This window comes from Temnothorax curvispinosus, unplaced genomic scaffold (assembly GCF_003070985.1).
Source record: "Temnothorax curvispinosus isolate PA1 unplaced genomic scaffold, ASM307098v1 QBEX01006993.1, whole genome shotgun sequence".
NCBI classification, from domain to species: Eukaryota; Metazoa; Arthropoda; class Insecta; order Hymenoptera; family Formicidae; genus Temnothorax; species Temnothorax curvispinosus.
In genome coordinates, this window is record NW_020216773.1 from 28,842 (window position 1) to 46,551 (window position 17,710).

The 17,710-nt window shown below is 37.5% G+C and overlaps 2 protein-coding genes and 1 long non-coding RNA gene across 9 annotated transcripts in view; all 3 read left to right on the plus strand.

Annotated features, from left to right (window-relative positions):
* Positions 1 to 17,710, plus strand: part of LOC112456604 — a 200,900-nt gene that overhangs the window by 27,230 nt on the left and 155,960 nt on the right. The window lies entirely within an intron of this gene.
* On the plus strand, positions 2,519 to 4,735 carry LOC112456607 (tigger transposable element-derived protein 1-like). Of its 2 annotated transcripts, none has more exons than XR_003040989.1 (2): positions 2,519 to 2,671; positions 2,943 to 2,966. XR_003040989.1 is itself a non-coding variant. In XM_025019276.1 (2 exons), the coding sequence occupies exon 2, from the start codon at positions 3,238 to 3,240 to the stop codon at positions 4,651 to 4,653; it is 1,416 nt and encodes a 471-aa protein (XP_024875044.1). In that variant the 5' UTR covers positions 2,519 to 2,671; positions 3,236 to 3,237; the 3' UTR covers positions 4,654 to 4,735. The 2 variants fall into 2 exon arrangements, 1 of the variants encoding a protein (XP_024875044.1); XM_025019276.1 differs by lacking the exon at positions 2,943 to 2,966 and adding an exon at positions 3,236 to 4,735.
* Positions 16,619 to 17,655, plus strand: LOC112456608. The gene is made up of 3 exons (XR_003040990.1): positions 16,619 to 17,085; positions 17,313 to 17,365; positions 17,458 to 17,655. It is a non-coding gene; the product is annotated as an uncharacterized LOC112456608 (long non-coding RNA).

The following is a 17,710-nucleotide window of genomic DNA, read 5'->3' on the forward strand; positions in this document are numbered from 1 at the left end:
TTGTCAAATACCAGACTCGGTGTTTTTCAATCGCTTAACTTATCTGCGATACACTCTCTAAAAGTCGAAGAGTGAAATGCAAGTATATTGAGCTTGTGCACTTCGAATGATTCGCCACCCTAAGAAACAGTTAAATTGTGCTCTATAAGTTGGAGTGAAATTGCACTCTTTTCGAGTGCAATAGATCAGTGTCTATAGGAGTGAATTACGTCGTTCTAAATTTTGAGTGGAAAATTTCAGTGGAATCGTGATTTAGCTTTAGAGTAAGATCGTATCACTCCAGTAGAGTAGCCGCTCTAAAAATTTGTTTGAAAAATTTATTCCTATGATACTTTATTTTCGCATTTACTCAAATTGGAGTGACCATCGCGATCACTCTAATATATTAGTAGCGAAACCACTCTATGAGATTTAGAGAGTACGTATTGCGGTGTTTGATATGTCTTTACGGGTGTACACTCGGTGTACGATGATATAGAAGATATGGGAATAAATCCTACAACTCGTTCTCGTATTGCGCTGTTTCTTGTATCCACCGGGGTCATTTTACGCTTGCGTTGCACTAGTGAACACGTTTCTTCTTGGATTGCCGTTACGAATGTGCTTTATTCAAGATTGATCGTTCGCACGTTATGCGAAAGTTTATCGCAGATACGCCAGTGTAAAACCCGTACATGCGATGGTTGCATATGCCCTTATCGCTATCGACATAAATCTGGTTTCGCCCACATTCATTGTGCGTTTATCGAATCATGAATGAAATATATCCCAGTTCTTATGCATTGATTTACATGTGCGCGTCACGTAACGTCAACAAATCATAAAGTATCAAGTCTCTTCTAAAAAATCAAACATTTTCAACAGGATATCAATCTTGTCATCGGTTATCGCTAGTTATTAACAAACAAAAAAAGAATTATGCATGATAAAGGAGCTGAAGAATATCTCCATTGCCTACTTTGTTTTCTCCATCAGCATCTTATTGTAATCAGTTGCATAAAAAAAATATATTTTTTCTCTACGTAATTTGTAAACTAGATATATCGGAAAACTTTTTCATTCAATCGACGACTTTTTCCACGGTAAAAATTCATGTTCTCTCGCCGAAACGTTCCTTACAGAAACGATTCACGACAATGCGGATGGAATGTGAATGAGAAAGAAGGGGAAAGTGAGGAAAAACGAAGGAAATTTAAAGTAATCCAGGGTCGCTTCCTAAGTCCCTGGAAATATCTCAACGACTTTTTCACGTTGATTTCTTCGTTCAGATCGACGATCTCTTAAATCCTTCTTGAGATATTCACCTTTGGGAACCTTCTGGCCCCTGTTAACGTTCGTTCTCTCGATCCGAAGACGAATAATATGATATAATACTTTATTTTTGAAATGCTAGAAATGAAAGGAACATGTATGCACACATATGCACAGAACAGGAACGGGATCCATTACCTCTTCTTTTCGAATTATGTAGATGAATATAGCGGATCTGTGTGAAACGGTTTTCTTTTAAGTATTACTAATGAGAGCACGTTTATTAATAGAGAGCGTTGTACTAATATTATATTAATACGAAATGACTGGTAAGAATAACTTTTCTTCAGCAAAAATTATGATTATGAGAATACGTTGCTTCGAAAATTGAATAGAATAGAAGATTTTTCTCACTGCAATTAAATTAAATGTAATTGAAATTGTTTCGCAAATAGAATATTACAACAATTTCTGTAATAATAATATTAATGATTATTATAAAAGGGGTAATTGTTTAATATAGTTGTTAATAAAATATTAATAAAATATATAATGAGATTTTTAATAAACGAAATGTACTATAAGCCATTAAATACTAAAAACTCGTTATATATATAATTAAATGTTACGACTGACTCATCAACGCCAAGCCCAAACCTCTAAACCTAGAAACATGAAATTCGAGGAGTATATTCCTTCCATGGCGTAAGCACTTACTAAGAAGGGATTTTTAGAAATTCGACCTCTAAGGGGGTGAAAAGGGGGAAAATGTGTGTTACCGTAGCGAAGCACGGGTATCAAGCTATAGTGTATATGTTATAGTCAAAGCCCAAAACGCAGGTATTCCTAGGATTGACTAGCCAATCCTGGGGAATGACCAAGCGTCTTGGTCAAAGCCCGAAATAAGTTTTGCGTTTCGGCTTTTGACTAGTCAATCCTAGAAATAACTAATACGGCTGGTTAAAGTTAGAAACTAAAGAAAAGTCACTTCGGCATTTGACTAGTCAATCCTAGGAATAACTAATACGGCTGGTCAAAGTAAGAAACTAAAGAAAAATTACTTCGGACTTTGACCAGTCAATCCTAGGTGTAACTTAATTCGGGCTGTGTGACTGTTAACAAATAAAATCAAGATTTTTTTACTAAATTAAGTTCTTATTGTTAACATAATGTAGCTTTTTATTTAGTCGGGGGTCATTGTTTATTAAAAAGTTATTATCAAAAAAAGTTTAGAAAATATAGCAGCTATTTTGAGTATTGGAAGGTATAAGGTAAATGTCCCCATGGCCGACCATGTTCCCTCTACCGACTTTTTTGACGTGAAACGTTGTTTACGAGGCTGCTGATTCAACAACACGTTCATTAGTGCAGTGGAAAAATTCAGGAATTCGTGCAGTACAAAATAATTATAACGTGCAGAGTAAGTACAATAGTTAAATATATTTTTTTTCGCATTTCTTGCCGCACGTCACGTTCCACGCGTATTCTTAAGAGTGAGGTTAGGAATTGTCGGTCGCCTAAATAGTCCGTATTTCGTTCAAAATCCTTTTGTAAGGAATAATTCGAGCGCTAAATGGTTTGTTACAATTTGATTGCCATATTCGAAAAAAAAAAATTAGTCAAAAACTGTTATTTTTTTTATTTATTCGATGGTCGAGGTTAGACACAGCAAAACGCCTGCATGTTCCCAGTACCATACACGTAAACGTCAGTATATTGTCGAACACTAAAATATCTATAAAAAATTTTATAAATTTTGTTGTTCGATCATAAATGCTGTAGAATTTATGATCGAAGTTTGCGTACATGACAATAATTTATTCCCTGCTACGCAGATTACATAACGCAGAGATATCTATAGATTTTTGTGACTGGCGGTAAAGAAATGAGAAAAAATTTTATAATAATATAAATGGGAGCAATAATTACAACAATAATAATAGTATTAATGATTACTTTAAAAAAAAATTGATTTCTTTGATAGAAATGACGAAGACTAAGAAGGAGAAGAAGAGACAGAAATACACAGAAGAAACTTTAAAAGCAGCTGTAGCTGCTGCAAAGGCTGGGCGAGGACTTCGGGCAGTCAGTCTCCAATATAATGTACCAAAAACCACTATCCTCGACAAAATGTCTCAGCCTGAAATAGTTCTGAAGAAAGGTGGACCTCCGACCGTACTTTCCGACGAAGAAGAGCAACAAATCGTTCAGTGGATGATGCACATGAGTGTATGCGGATTTCCAGTCACGAAAAGTATCCTCATTTCTAATGTGGCAAGTCTTATGAAAGAACTGAATCGAGAGAATCCATTTACAAATAATTGCCCAGGCCGCAGCTGGTATGATGGATTTCTCAAGCGTCACCCGGAGTTGGCACAAAGAATTGCCCAAAATCTATCATACTCGCGATCATCAGTAACCGAAATTGCTTTACGAAAATGGTTTGCCGAAGTTAAGACTCATTTAGAGAAGGAAAATGCTGCCGATCTTGATGCGACAAGGATTTTTAATTGCGACGAGTCAGCGTTTTATCTCAGCCCAAAGAGCGAAAAAGTATTAGTAAAAAAAGGAGATAAAGCTGTGTACAACTTTATCAATAACGATGATAAAGAATGTTTGACAGTTTTGTTCACGGCCAGTGCTGCTGGCGCAATGGCACCGCCGATGATTCTTTTTACATACGAAAGGATACCTGCCAGCATATCTGCAAGTATTCCCGAATCGTGGGGAATAGGAAAAACGGAGAGCGGGTGGATGACCGGCGAAAGTTTTTTCGAGTATATCACGAACGTATTTTATCCCTGGCTGGTTGCAAATAGTATCTCATTTCCTGTCGTGCTGTACATGGACGGGCATTCGTCACATCTAACTATGGCGCTTAGTGAATTCTGTAGAATTCACAAGATTATACTCGTTGCGTTGTACCCTAATGCAACGCATGTAATACAGCCACTTGATGTTGCCTTTTTTCGGCCAGCAAAAGGTGCCTGGCGTAAAGCGACGACTGAATGGAGAATGAACCATAACGGCAGACGAATGAGAAAGGAGCACTTCGCACCTCTACTCCAACAAGCTCTCGATACGATCCGCAGCTCCGATATTCTGCGTAGAGGATTCGAGGCTTGTGGTTTGCATCCATTAAATCCAGATGCTGTGAATTATCAGAAACTGATTTCCCGTTTGAAATCAACGGTTGAAACAAACAAACAGAGCGCAAGAGAAATTCCTGAGGCTGATCCTGACAATTTCCTAACATTCATCGAAAAATACATCCCTAAGACTACGCTGCAGAATTTTAAATCTTCTGAAAACCTGGAATCGTGGACGGGCGATTTAGAGGATCAGAGTCTTTTTCGAGTTTGGAGTGCTATTCGTCAACGTAATAGAACTTTATTTTGCTAATAATTTGCTTTAATAATTATTATTCTATCATTTTTTTTTCAATCTTGCTTTTCCTCGTCTTCTTTACTCTTTTCTTCGTTTCTTTATTTTGTTGATCATTTTCTTTATATAGCGTTTACCGGTTCTTTTTTTAATCTTACTTTTGCTTGGTTTCTCTATCTACTTTTCCTTTTCGATCTCGCTTTCTCTAGACTCGAGAAGACAACGCGACGATGCGACAACTTCTCACGATAATACGAATAGTATGCCGAAGCAGGAAACAGCGAGTCTGGAGAGAGAAGAACAGCAATACTCGGATCACGAAGTCGCTGTAATCCCTGTTCAACATGCAACTGTCGACGTCAAGGGCAAAGAAGAAATTTCCTGTTTTACGTTGAAGTTCGAGAATTTGCAAAATCTTGACTTCAATAAGAACGACTTGCTTATCGATTCGACTATTACAGAAAAAGTTATCCATTGTGACTTGATCGAGACACTTATAGACGAGGCAACAATAATGAAAGTCGAGGATGATGGTTCACTGTCAAAAGTCATTGAGAACCCCGGCGATAATCAAATCTTCAATATCGATTCATCTCTACTGGAAAGCGCGACGAACAATTCACTGCATCAGAAGACAACTCTCGTTGATCGTGAAACTGCTTCAAAAAGTACATCCATGTTCATGGAATGATTTTCTATAGCGCCCGTTGATTTTTATTCAAACGTGAAATCTTTTTTTGTATAGGTGAAGATGAAAGGACATTGCAGAGACATTCCACACTCCAATCCACACTCGATGAACCGATGGATATTTCGTGCCAGCATCTTATTGACAGCGATCACAACCTCTGCGCTGGGACGGCGAATAGCGACTTGGAGTTCATCGCACAACAGTCAACGGCGTCAGGGCCACAAGCTGTGGATCTCGAAAATGATCTTTCAATAGGTACTACATATGCACATACTGAATGCATAATTCAAAACAATTATGCAACTTTTCTTTAGAATGCATATAAACCATGCATGCATATTTCAGGGGAAAGAAGAGTATCGCGACAGACTCCTAATTCTGACGTTCTCGTGGGAGCATCAGAATATGCCAGACAAAGCAGTTCACAGGCATGCGAAATGATACCGCCTACGACGAGCGGTCACTGTATGCCTCAGAATGTTCCCGTCCCATTTCAAAAAGCCCTTTTCTGGCCATTGCCAACCGAGAAAGATGACAAGAAACGACGCAAAAAAGAAAAAATTCCGACCGTTGTGACTTCTCAAGAGTGGCAGGCATATCATGCAGCGAAAGCATTAGAAAAAATTAAGAAGAACAATGATATTGAAGAAAGAAAGAGAAATCGCGAATTAGCTAGTATTAACAAAAAAAGAGAAGCCGAAGAGAAGAAAAAAAAAAGACTCGAAGCTGCTGAAGAAAAAAAACGTATCATCGAAGCTGAAAAAGAAAGGAAACGCTTGGAACGAGAAGAAAAGGCGAGGAAAAGACAAGAGCAGTTAAAGAAAAAAAAAAGTCAAAGTAAAGAAAGTTAGTTAATAATATAACTATGTAACATTCATCCGGTTGCAATGCATCTACTTTTAAGTATATATCTATATCTATATCTATATATTTATATCTATATCTATCTATATCTGTGTATTTTAAGTATACATATATCTATATATCTATTAAATAGCATACATTAATTATATCTATTGTATTGTGGAGATCGTGTGTTATAAATAAATGTAATATGCATAGTATACGAACGAAAAGCATTTCAAGATATTATGTTACGATTATATAACCGTTCAATATATATTTCTTATTCTTTACATATCTACTCATCTATGAATTCTCTTTATCGTTCAAGTCAGCGATAACCTCTTTGATATTGATTGTTTGATATCATCAAATTAAAATAGAATACCTATTTTCATGATTTATGTGTATTTTTTATGTTTATCATTGATTTATGTTCATTTTTATGTTTACTTTTCGTTTGAAACCTCCGCCTCGCATGCTCTGAAAAAAGGTGGTCGGCAATGGGGACATGCCCGGTCGGAATTGGACACAGCTGGTCGGTAGAGGGGATACGCACTAGTGCGCCTTTATTCTTCTCTATCTAGAAAAATACTTGACGGAATGGATTGAGCCTACGATTTTTCGAAAGTGCATGGATGAAGCTATCCACCAGTATGAAACTCTTTATCGAATTTATTTTTGTTGCGCTTGACAACGCCATTCTTTTGTTGGGTCGGCCTTATAGGTGTCGGCCATAGGGACATTTACCTTAAATGACTAATATATATGTCGAAATGTTCACGCATACACTTTTTTTGTTTAGTTTTGTTTGACGCGTTTTAAATACTTAAATACTTTTAAACCGCGTCATCTAACCTATGTAGATTAGTGACGCGCTTTAAACAGTTAAATACTTTTAAAGCGCGTCATCTAACCTATGTAGATTAGTGACACGCTTTATTATAAACAGTTAAATACTTTTAAAGCGCGTCATTTAACCTATGTCGATTAGTGACGCGCTTTAAAAGTATTTAACTGTTTAAAGCGCTTTAAAACAATATTTTGCCAAAGCTACATTTTTAAACTTAAGGAGAAAAAACTATGTACAAGAGTAAAAAAGTAAATAAAAAGCTACATTATGTTAACAATAAGAACTTAATTTAGTAAAAAAAATCTTGATTTTATTTGTTAACAGTCACACAGTCCGAATTAAGCCACACCTAGGATTGACTAGTCAAAGTCCGAAGTGATTTTTCTTTAGTTTCTAACTTTTACTAGTCGTATTAGTTATTCCTAGGATTGACTAGTCAAAAGCCGAAACGCAAAACTTATTTCGGGCTTTGACCAAAACGCTTGGTCGTTTCCCAGGATTGACTAGTCAATCCTAGGAATGTCTGCGTTTCGGGCTTTGACTATAACATATATATAAAATAACAGCAATTAATTGTATTATCAAAGAATTATTAAACGTGATTCTATTTAAAAATCTCATTATCATGATTACTTACTCTTTGATTACAATTATATTTCTCCGCATTGTTTTTATTCTCTAAGGTTTAGTTTCGCTATAACGAAATACATGACTAGTTTTGGAACCGATTATCCTGCGGGCTGATGTGTAGCTATAAAATTTGACCGCAAGTCCCTCGTATATTCTCAAGGCTGCTGGAGGCTCCGCACGGCTATACGCGACACATATCGCATCGATCGACGAATTGCTATAGAGTTTAAGGGTCGGGATCTCACGGCTGCGAGGGAATCTCTAGTATGCGGCGGTCCGGTTAATTAATGAATTAACGAACGCGAAAGTGCATCAACGAATCCGATATCGAGAAGCGTGAAATATTGACAGCGGTGATCGAACGTATGGACGTATGGTGAAGCTAGATCCTTTAATTATCAAGAGCGCGTAATTTCCAATGCGGTTCCTCTAAAAGAGATTCGTCGAACGAGAGCTCTCTAAAGAATTTTGTGCAAATGACTCGCGAAATCTTTTTCGCAGTCGCACAGTTGACGCTTTCAGGTTACTCCCGCCGGACTATTAAAGTCGACTACCATGAAGCTTCGTTTCACCTGCGAGAGCTCGAAATTTCACTTTCCGTTCGCACACTCGAACACTGAGCGTACGTTTCATTTTTAATGAGAACAAAGCCTCGCTTCAGGAATGAAAATAATATTCCGATGTAAGTCCGGAAATAATCAATTACGAGTATTTTATCGGATATAATTTTCTTTATAATGCGAGCACACTATGCAACGTCATTGAAGTGGTTGGGCAGAAAAGAAAGTTTCTGTTAAAAGCAATTTCGTTAGTTATCACGATACATCGTAGCGATTAATCAACGAGGGTTTCAGCCGACATGAAATTAAATGATGGAAATATTTATTAAAATGAGTAATGATTTGATGTTTTGTATTAAAATATTTTGTGAACAACATTTAATAGTCAAAAACTAGGAAATCTTAAACGTTGATTAATTGATACGAGACTACTTTGCTACTTGTAACACGTTTAAATTGTTACAACTAAATTAGAAGTATCTTAAGAGTTTATTTTAATATTTTATTTTCTCTTTTTCTAGAGAACAACCTCGAGTGTTTAATCATCATCATAATGGATACGATCATTCTTGATTTGCGCGCGCAGATATGGTCGAGAGAACACGGATGCGAATTAATCGATTAATGAAATAGCACTGTATTTCTATACCTCCGGGATCAATGTTCTTCACTAAAAACGACCTACTTTTCTCTCCTCGCTATATATATGGCGGTGGTTTACGATATCGCTCGCTCATTGGCGAAATCAGTTTAATTTAGCATATTGTAATGTGCAAAGACACGTTTGATGTTATGTTATTCTGTGATAAATTTAGTATCACATGTAAACGTTCTCGTGAATATATAACGCAGAATATATTTTCCCCGATCATAATTTCAATGAAATTTATTTCAAAATTTAACGCAATTACACATTATACGCATTATATTATAGAGACATTTCACAATAATTCAATAAATATGAGATAATATTAACTATACTGTTTTTGGACCGATTATTTTAATCAGGATATATAAATTTATTTGATTTAAAAGGAAGATAAAAAAGACAATTCAAATTTATATTAATCTGTATTTAAAACACGTCATCATTTATTATATTTTAATAGTTGTAAAATATTTTTGTTATTACTCTTTATCTATATCAACTTTCATATAAAAATATTTTTTTTTTACATAATATTGCACACGTAAAACGTGTTTAAAACTCCTCGTTCTTAAAGGTTCTTTTTCAGAAAGTAAATCTCTAGGAAACGATGCCGCTAGTTTCTCTACCATGCTAATTAGGAAAAAGTCTTATTTTATATTCTTTTATCTTATTTTTACGTGAAGAATCTCTCTCCTATACCACGAATCCCGTCGCATGCCGCACTTATATACGAAATACGCAGAGGATTCACAAAGTACACTCGTTCGTAAAACAAAAACTGCGTGCAGTCGCACGCATAATCTCGTCGCCCGACAGCACACAGTCTTTGTGATTCATCAAAAACGGATTACGACGGACGGGTCCCGTAAAAGAGACGTTTGCACCGACAGACGCTCTCGCTGTTTCACAGATCCACGGATGAGTATGCACTTTGACATTTTCTCGACGATCAGCCGAGCCGGAAGTGAACGATGAGCTTTACGGCATTATAGGAGCGACCGCACTTTGTATGCACTTCCGCTTATATGACCCGCTCGGTGCACCCATCGCGTGATTTATACATCCGCTTTATTGAGCCTTATCTCCTACTGTTGACCACACGCTATAGCCAGGCGATCGCCAAGGCAATCTTATATTTTACTTATCGCGATACCTTTCTGCAAATTGCCTGAATTTCTTTCGTGCGATCATTCGGCGCGTCATCGTCGCGATTTTATTACGTGCAAATCACTATTTGTTTTTCTCCTCTGCTTATTTGTCTTATTTTCCCGTTTTCCTTCAAATATATCTTCCTTGCTTTTCTCAAAAGAGTCACGCGCTGTCGCCCGCCGAGATGGAAACATCAGTTGATTCAAAGGAATGGAAAGAATAGAAAGTAAATTATAACTCTATAGATTCTCGTCGATGTCCGTACGTGATAGAGTTCCCTGATTTTCGACGTATCCTATATTATTCTTTGTACGGAACGGTTAGATGTCGCAGAATGTATATGACAGGAAAAGTATCTGGCAGAGAGAAAGACATGAACTTAATGTAAAATCAGTCTTTATCCAAGTACTTTTTATGTTTCGTAAAAAATTTTGTAAAAAACCGACCTGGATTTTCATGCCAAACTAAAGCAATTATGGATAGCTGCGTGTGTGTTAAAGCTTTTTTTTGCGGGTTCTCATTATTATTCTACAGCTCGCAGTATATTAAAGAATACAACTAAAGATAATAAATCCGACCGAATCCGATCAAACAAAGATAAATCCGATCGAGGAAGGCTAACATTTGTCGGTGTAATCGCGCTACGGGAATTATCGGCACAATGTCAGCGTTGTTTCCTACTCAACGCGCGGCAACATGCCATAGATGCCTGCAAATGACATGTATGGTCTGACATTATATTTTGTGGGTGATATTATGACTTATGGCGAGATGTAAGAAGGATAAGTTAGCGGCAAAGGGATCTGCAGTTACAAGGGCTGGCTCTATTCAGTACTTAACATATATTAGCTCATTTCAAAGTCTGTCGGTCGCATATTATAATGTACTCTCTAAATGTGTTAAACTTATGCCAATACAACGTATATTATCATAACTGATTGTCTGACTGTGTAAAAAATTGAAAATAATGTATAAAACAGAGAAATTGCAAGTGACAAAAATTAAAATAAAAAGGAACGTCATATGATTTCATTAAAAAGAACTAAATTAGAAATCTGTTATTTGTATTTATTATAAAAAATATGATCAATTTTAATAATTTTATCATACATTTGGAATAAGAAACACATTACGTGATTTTTCATGTTATTATTTTGAAAAATCTTCGTTAAACATTATCTTAAAAAATATTTTGCTTCCTACGTTCCCGTTTCTGTTTTTATTCTACATTCTTTATATTATTATTATTAACATTATTATGTTATGGGAAATAAACTTGTTATTTTATGTTATTTCTTGTATTATGTCTATTTTTCATTGGGAGATTTCTTGCGATCGACCTCACAAATTGAAGCACAGCTACTAGAAATGGATAAAGCTGAAAGCTCGTGCTTCTTCCATAACGGCCGAGTCAGCGTTCCTTTGTTAAGAACAACTTTACTCACGCGGCGATTTTCTACCGTAACTCGGGGTGATCGCGAGGTATCGAGCGCACAGGGGGACGTATCGGTGGCGGCGCGGCGGAGGGAGTCGTCGGTGGTGGGATTCTCTCGTGCAATACGGGGTGATTGATGCGTCGGAGAGGACTCAGAAGTCATAGCTGGTTCGAGTTTTCCAGCGACATAGCAAGAGCGCTGTAAATCAAAAGATGTTCGAGATCGAGCGTGCGTTTTCGAAACAGAGATGATTCTCGCGCTAACAGCGCAGCTGCATTGGAGACATTGATTTATTCGATCGATGATATCTGGAAGATACAAACGTGAAAGTTATTTCACTTGCAAAGAGTCGAGACGTTTGAAAATAAAATGCAACCATCTGAATAAAGAAATCCCATGTGTTTTAATTTTATATCCTGATTTTTTTAAATTGTTTTTTTTTGTCTCTTTGAATTACGTATTTTAATTTTATATAAATATGTAAAATTAGTAGAAACGGTAAAAATACGAAACGAAATTTAGAAGAACGAAAAATTGATTTTTTTCAACATTTGGTGAGAGTTTATGTAAAATATTGAAATGTGTGATAATCTATATAATAAAATCAGTTATCTAATTTATTGTTAAAAAAAAATATATATTTACTTTGGTTATACATACGTCACGGATGTATAAACATTGCTAATTATTCTTTAGCCGTAATATCTAATCTAGAGGCCCTCTAATCTAATCTATCAAATATAACAGAAGAAGATCAACGCGTTCGGGCGCAAGAAGGTAAAAGACAATTTCGCGTCAGAAATGATGATTGATGTTTAGAAAAAGTTGCAGGTTTTCGCCAGAGAAGACAACTGTCAAAAGATTCTAGTTAGAAGAACTTAATGACATGACATCGTACTTCTCTTTCATAAGTACTATATAGTAATATATATGGTGTATGTGTGTGTGTGTGTGTGTGTGTGTGTGTGTTTCAGGTATTTCTCATTCCTTTCAGTGTCTTTTTGACTAATTTGCGAGGACAGTTCTCGTTTAGTTGAAATTTAATTGATCACTTATCTTGTTTAGCAAGTTTTCAAAGAAGAGAATTGATATTAAATATCTAACCATTCTGAGATCGAGGTTGCTCACTGCAGTCGTATAAAGTGAAACATTTCGTATGATTGGAGACATCTCGCTGGTGCGCGAAGCTTCATGAAATCATAGATGGAATTCAAAGGTAAAACTTGAGAAGATGCGAGCTTTCTTTTCCTTCTTTTTTTCGCAACCATCAGTACTTGCCACTTCTTACGCAACGTCCTTGATGAACCGAATCGTCCGTGCAAAAGTTTCTATCCAAATTTTTTTTGATAAAAAACTAAAATGATCGTTAGGTGGCAGGCGTTTTTTCAAGCTCGTTTGTGTCCTTTTTGCGAACCCACGTGAGAGGCAGAAGCTACCTCGAATTTTAATTAAAGGCACGATTAAAATGTCTAGGTGCCTGGTCTCTTCGTTTTTCGACTGGCTCGTCCCGATTTTGCCGTAGTCTTGCACGACGTTATTCGCGGTGCATCAGCTCGTGAAATAAAATCGGGGAAAGGCTTTGCCGAGGCGCCGAGCGCCGGAGAGCGAGACCGGATTTTCCTTTTTCCAATTGTATGTGCTAGCGCTCTGCCCGTGCGCCCCGCATCCTTAAGAGGATTTTATTTGTTAAATTGTCCGCATTTCTCTCTCTCTGTAGTTGCGCATCAAATCGAGCTGAGTGTCTTGCTTAAGAATTTTAATTCAAGTCCTCGAGGCCGCGGGCGCGTCAAAATTTGCCAAGAAAAAGATCCCCTGATTATGACACGAGCCTGTTATACTCACAGCAAAGCGAGATCCTCGACGCGATTTTTGCTCAAGAATTCACGGGATAAAATTGAATTTTTCGCTATACTGCCGAATTTATACGTATTAAAAAATGTGCTTTATTGAAAATTATGATTCGACGAAATAATACTTACGTGTTGAAATAAATTGATTTTTAAAAATATATGTCGAGCAACAAATAAAAGTTCTATTCATAGAACGAAGGCAATTGACTAGATATACGTTTCACGTGATAGTGGGTGTCGTAACGTGATGTTATTGAAAATTTTAAATGCATCTCATGTCGTACCTTACCTTACCCGAAAGTGGCGTCGTCTTATCGGCGTTTCTTTCTCCTGGCTTTTTTGAGCCAAAAATAGGGAAATTTCCGGATTTTAATGCAAGCGGTTATACGACGTTTTTGCATGTGGGCCGCATCGCGTTGCATAATAAAGCGATTTAGAAGTTTTTGCCGGGCGATCAGAGAAGAACAGGCACGGTCTGGACTTCCAATTTCCGCTACGAGGATCCTCTCGGCCTCTCGCTCGATTTTCTCACGGCGACATCGCCGACGTCACTCCCGTTAAGGACGTTCGTTAACGTCGAGGACTCCAAGATCGCAAATGGGAGTTGATTTCGTGAGTTTTACGACGAGGGGGAGGGGGAAGGATCTCTCGAGAGTTCTTGTTCTTGGTTTTCTCCTCTTTCCTGTCATGTACTCCGTTGCTTTTCTCTCCTTTTTTTTTATCAACCGATTTTTCGCTGTTCCGCGACTACGTGTGTCGAATAAACGATTAACTCTGCACAGAATAATTAACGTTTTAACTGCCTTCAGCACGTGTGAAAAATTTCTAATGAGTCAATCGCTTCTATCTCAGTGACTATATGTAGTTGTAGCTTTTTAAATCATCGGCAGCGAATTAAGGGAGTGAAGTAATTTGTATGTTTTGGAAATTTAATTTAGAAAGTATAAAATTAATAAAACCGGTAAAAATACAAAACGGAATTTAAAAAAGCGAAGCATTGAGATTTTTTTCAAACATTTGGAAACAGTTTACGTAAAAGATTGAAATGTGTGATAATCTATTCTCTAAAAGTCGAAAAGTAAAATATTACTCAAAAGTGAAATGCAAGTGTAATGAAAAATGAAAATTAAGCCTGTGCACTTCCGAGTGATTCGTCACTCTAAGAAAGTCGAAATTCGCGAACACGTAAATTAGATATGCTGAGTAGATATGATTTCTTAAGTTGCGTAACAAGAGTGCGCGGAAACTCTCCAGAGTTCTTTCCGGAGAATTGCCACCCTCGCTCTCCTTCATTTACTCTTTCTCATCTGTATTCTCATCTGCATTTTCTTCCTTGACGGCTACTCTACAATTGTAGGTAACGTAAAATTTTCACGCTCTTTATTATTTTCGTCTCATTTGTGTGTGCGGTAGTTGAAAAAACATTTTTGCGAGTTACATCGAAACAGATCAATCGTATCGCGTAGCGAGCGTAAAGAGGAAATGGATACTGTTTTTTCGCGCTGCCAATTCGTCCGAATAAACAACGAAGCAGCTAATAAAAAAGTGTACGGTACAGGGTAAGAAAGCCGATCACTGCGAGAGAAATTGCAGTTGCGAGAGGGGAAGGGTACGAAGAAGGGGGCGGGGGAGGGAAGGCGGGAAGAGCAGGTCGATGTGAACAGCGAAGGGGGATGCGGTCTATAGCCGGAGGGTTGCTGAACTTTCCAAGTGTCAGCCTGAAGCTTTATGCGTCTGCCTCGTCCGTTTTCTCGGAGTTTGCCTTTCTCATGCACACGTACGTGTGTATATTCGCAAAACGAAGAGTCGCCGACGTCCCGCTTTAGCACGGCCGGCCACGTGTATATATATACGGCGCGGTCAAGAAAAGACAAAGGGCGAAACGCGTCCGTTTCCGGTAACGGATCGCCCGGATACAACGGAAATTGGTTGTTCCTATCCGGTAGGGCAAGAGGGAGGGAAGGGGGCGGGCGCTGAAGTACGTGTTAATTCACGGGGGAGAAATAACGGACAGAAACGTCTCCTGGGGAGAACCCATCACGAAATATGTCTCGAGTCCTCGAGGCATTTCTTTCCGAGAGTTTTCCCCTCTTCCCATTTTCTCGCGGTGCCTTCGCTGAAATTCGTCGCGACGGGGTAGGATTTCCGTAACGGATGGCCCGGACGGAAGAGAGAGCGGGAATGATTTGTGGAGGTCTGAAGAAAGTTTCGACTAATTCCACTTTGAGAATTTGACAGGGTACAGGTGTACAACGGCGATTTGTATGACTTTTGCAAATTTGTCGCGCCGAGCTGAGAACAGCGCGCTATACGGCGCGGCATCGCCTGTGTCGCATACAGGAGGGTTTCGTGATGCAGCGGTGATGAGAAAAGGGCGTGTTGCTCCGTAGCAGCACCGTTTATAACGAGCACGGTATAGAAATGAAAAATTTTCACGAGTTTGTTAAGGACCACGGCTGAGAAAGTTGCGCGACAACGCTCGCGCTGCGAGTGTCGCATCTCGCACGGGATTTGCAACCTTGAGTTCCGCGCACCTGTTTCCTCGTGAAATATTTGCGACTGTCAGAGAATATTTAACAGTAAAAGAAAAGAATACAAAAATAAAAACGTAACAAGTAAAGTTGCTTTTTATGAAATATAATATATTCGAGCTCATTGGCATTTTTTCCCGTTGTTTTATATTACAGAGAAAAAATTTATGAAAAAAGGTTTGTAATTATCTTTGAATACATTTGTAAATTTTATGCATTTTTAATTTTGATTAATAGGTTTATTTTACTTAATTTTATATTTTCTAGCATTTAATAATATATCTTTTTACAAAATATCTTTAATTTTGACACAGAGGAAGTAGAATATAATAAAGTTTTTGAAACATTATTCTATAAAGTTATAATTATAAAGCAGAACAAAAGATGATGTTGGATATATCATACATTTATCATCTCTTAAGATGTCATGCTAATTGAATAATTTGAAAAAGAACTCGCAAGATCTTTGAAAGCAAAATGAGCACATACGGACGTATAACGGAAAGGAATTAAAATTTTTAGCTTCTCTTGCGTTTTTAAAGAAAGCTATTTCTTTTTCTGAATTCACTTCTTTTACGCTCATCCTGCCCGGTACTTCAAAAACAATCTCTATAATACATTTAATTTCTCGTAGATTAGAAAAATTGTGGATAATAAAAAATAAAGTGAATGTGTTTTGAAATACCTACACATTTTCTTCCGACCGTTTCGATTTCTTTCTTTGTTATACTTTTTACCAAGTACATATCAAGAGACACGGTAGTGTCTCGCGCCAAGTACGCGCGAAGCGAGACGCACCGTGACTCTTTTACGCGAACGCATGAGTTGCGAGTATCCGAGATTTTGAGATCTCAATAACGAGTGAATGGATCAATTTCTAAGTAGGTTCGATCGATAGCTTGGGGTTTGATTTATAAATAAGAGTCTTTTTTTTCCGTTACGTGCCCTACGAGCGAAGATATTGCGATGCAAAGTCCAAATGTGGAAAATTTTTTTTTAAGAAACGTCCACGTCGGACAAAAATGGCGGCTGGTGTGTCACTTTCCCATTTTTGACACGAGAGTGCATTCGTGCACTGTTGCAGTGCGTGACAGTGACAGTTTTTTACAACCTAGAAAAGGATAAGTGTAAGTGTGTGATAGTCGTGACCGTTGCCGCGTCGTGACAGATAGTGAAATATATATAAGTATTGACCGTAGAGAGCTGATGCCGATAGATCTTTAAGAAGGAAGGTGTATCTACAAAATCGTACAAACACGTACGTATATGCTGTCTTGTAAAAGTTGTCAAACTGTATGTTTACGCGAGCGTTACTTCTGTAGTAACTTACGATAATTCACTCGTTTACGCGGAGTAAATTATCATAAGTTACTCCAAAATCCCGTTTACGCGAAGGAAAATTCTGTTTACGCGAAGGAATTATCGTAAGTTTACTACAGAAGTAACGCTTGCGTGTAAACGTAGTAAGTGAAATATTAACCACAGAGAGATGTCGAGGAGATCTTTAAAAGAAGGAAGGTATATTCAAAATGGCACACGTACGTATATGCTGCTGTCTTGTAAAAGTTGTCGAACTATATGTTTACGCGAGTGAGTACATCTATAGTAACTTACAGTAATTCATATTAAGATACGTCGTCGTCTCTCAATCAGAGAAACGTAACCTTCACTACTTTCAACGGTGGCTCTTGATTTCCGATCATAATAGTTACTATAAAATCTCCCGTTTACGCGGAGGAATTATCGTATCGTAAGTTACTACAGAAGTAACGTTTGCGTAAATAGGTTATAAAAATAACACGATGTTATATATGTGGTTTGCCGTGAATATATATATTTTTCAAAAAAAGGTAAAAAAAGGCGCCAAGTACACGCGCAATGTA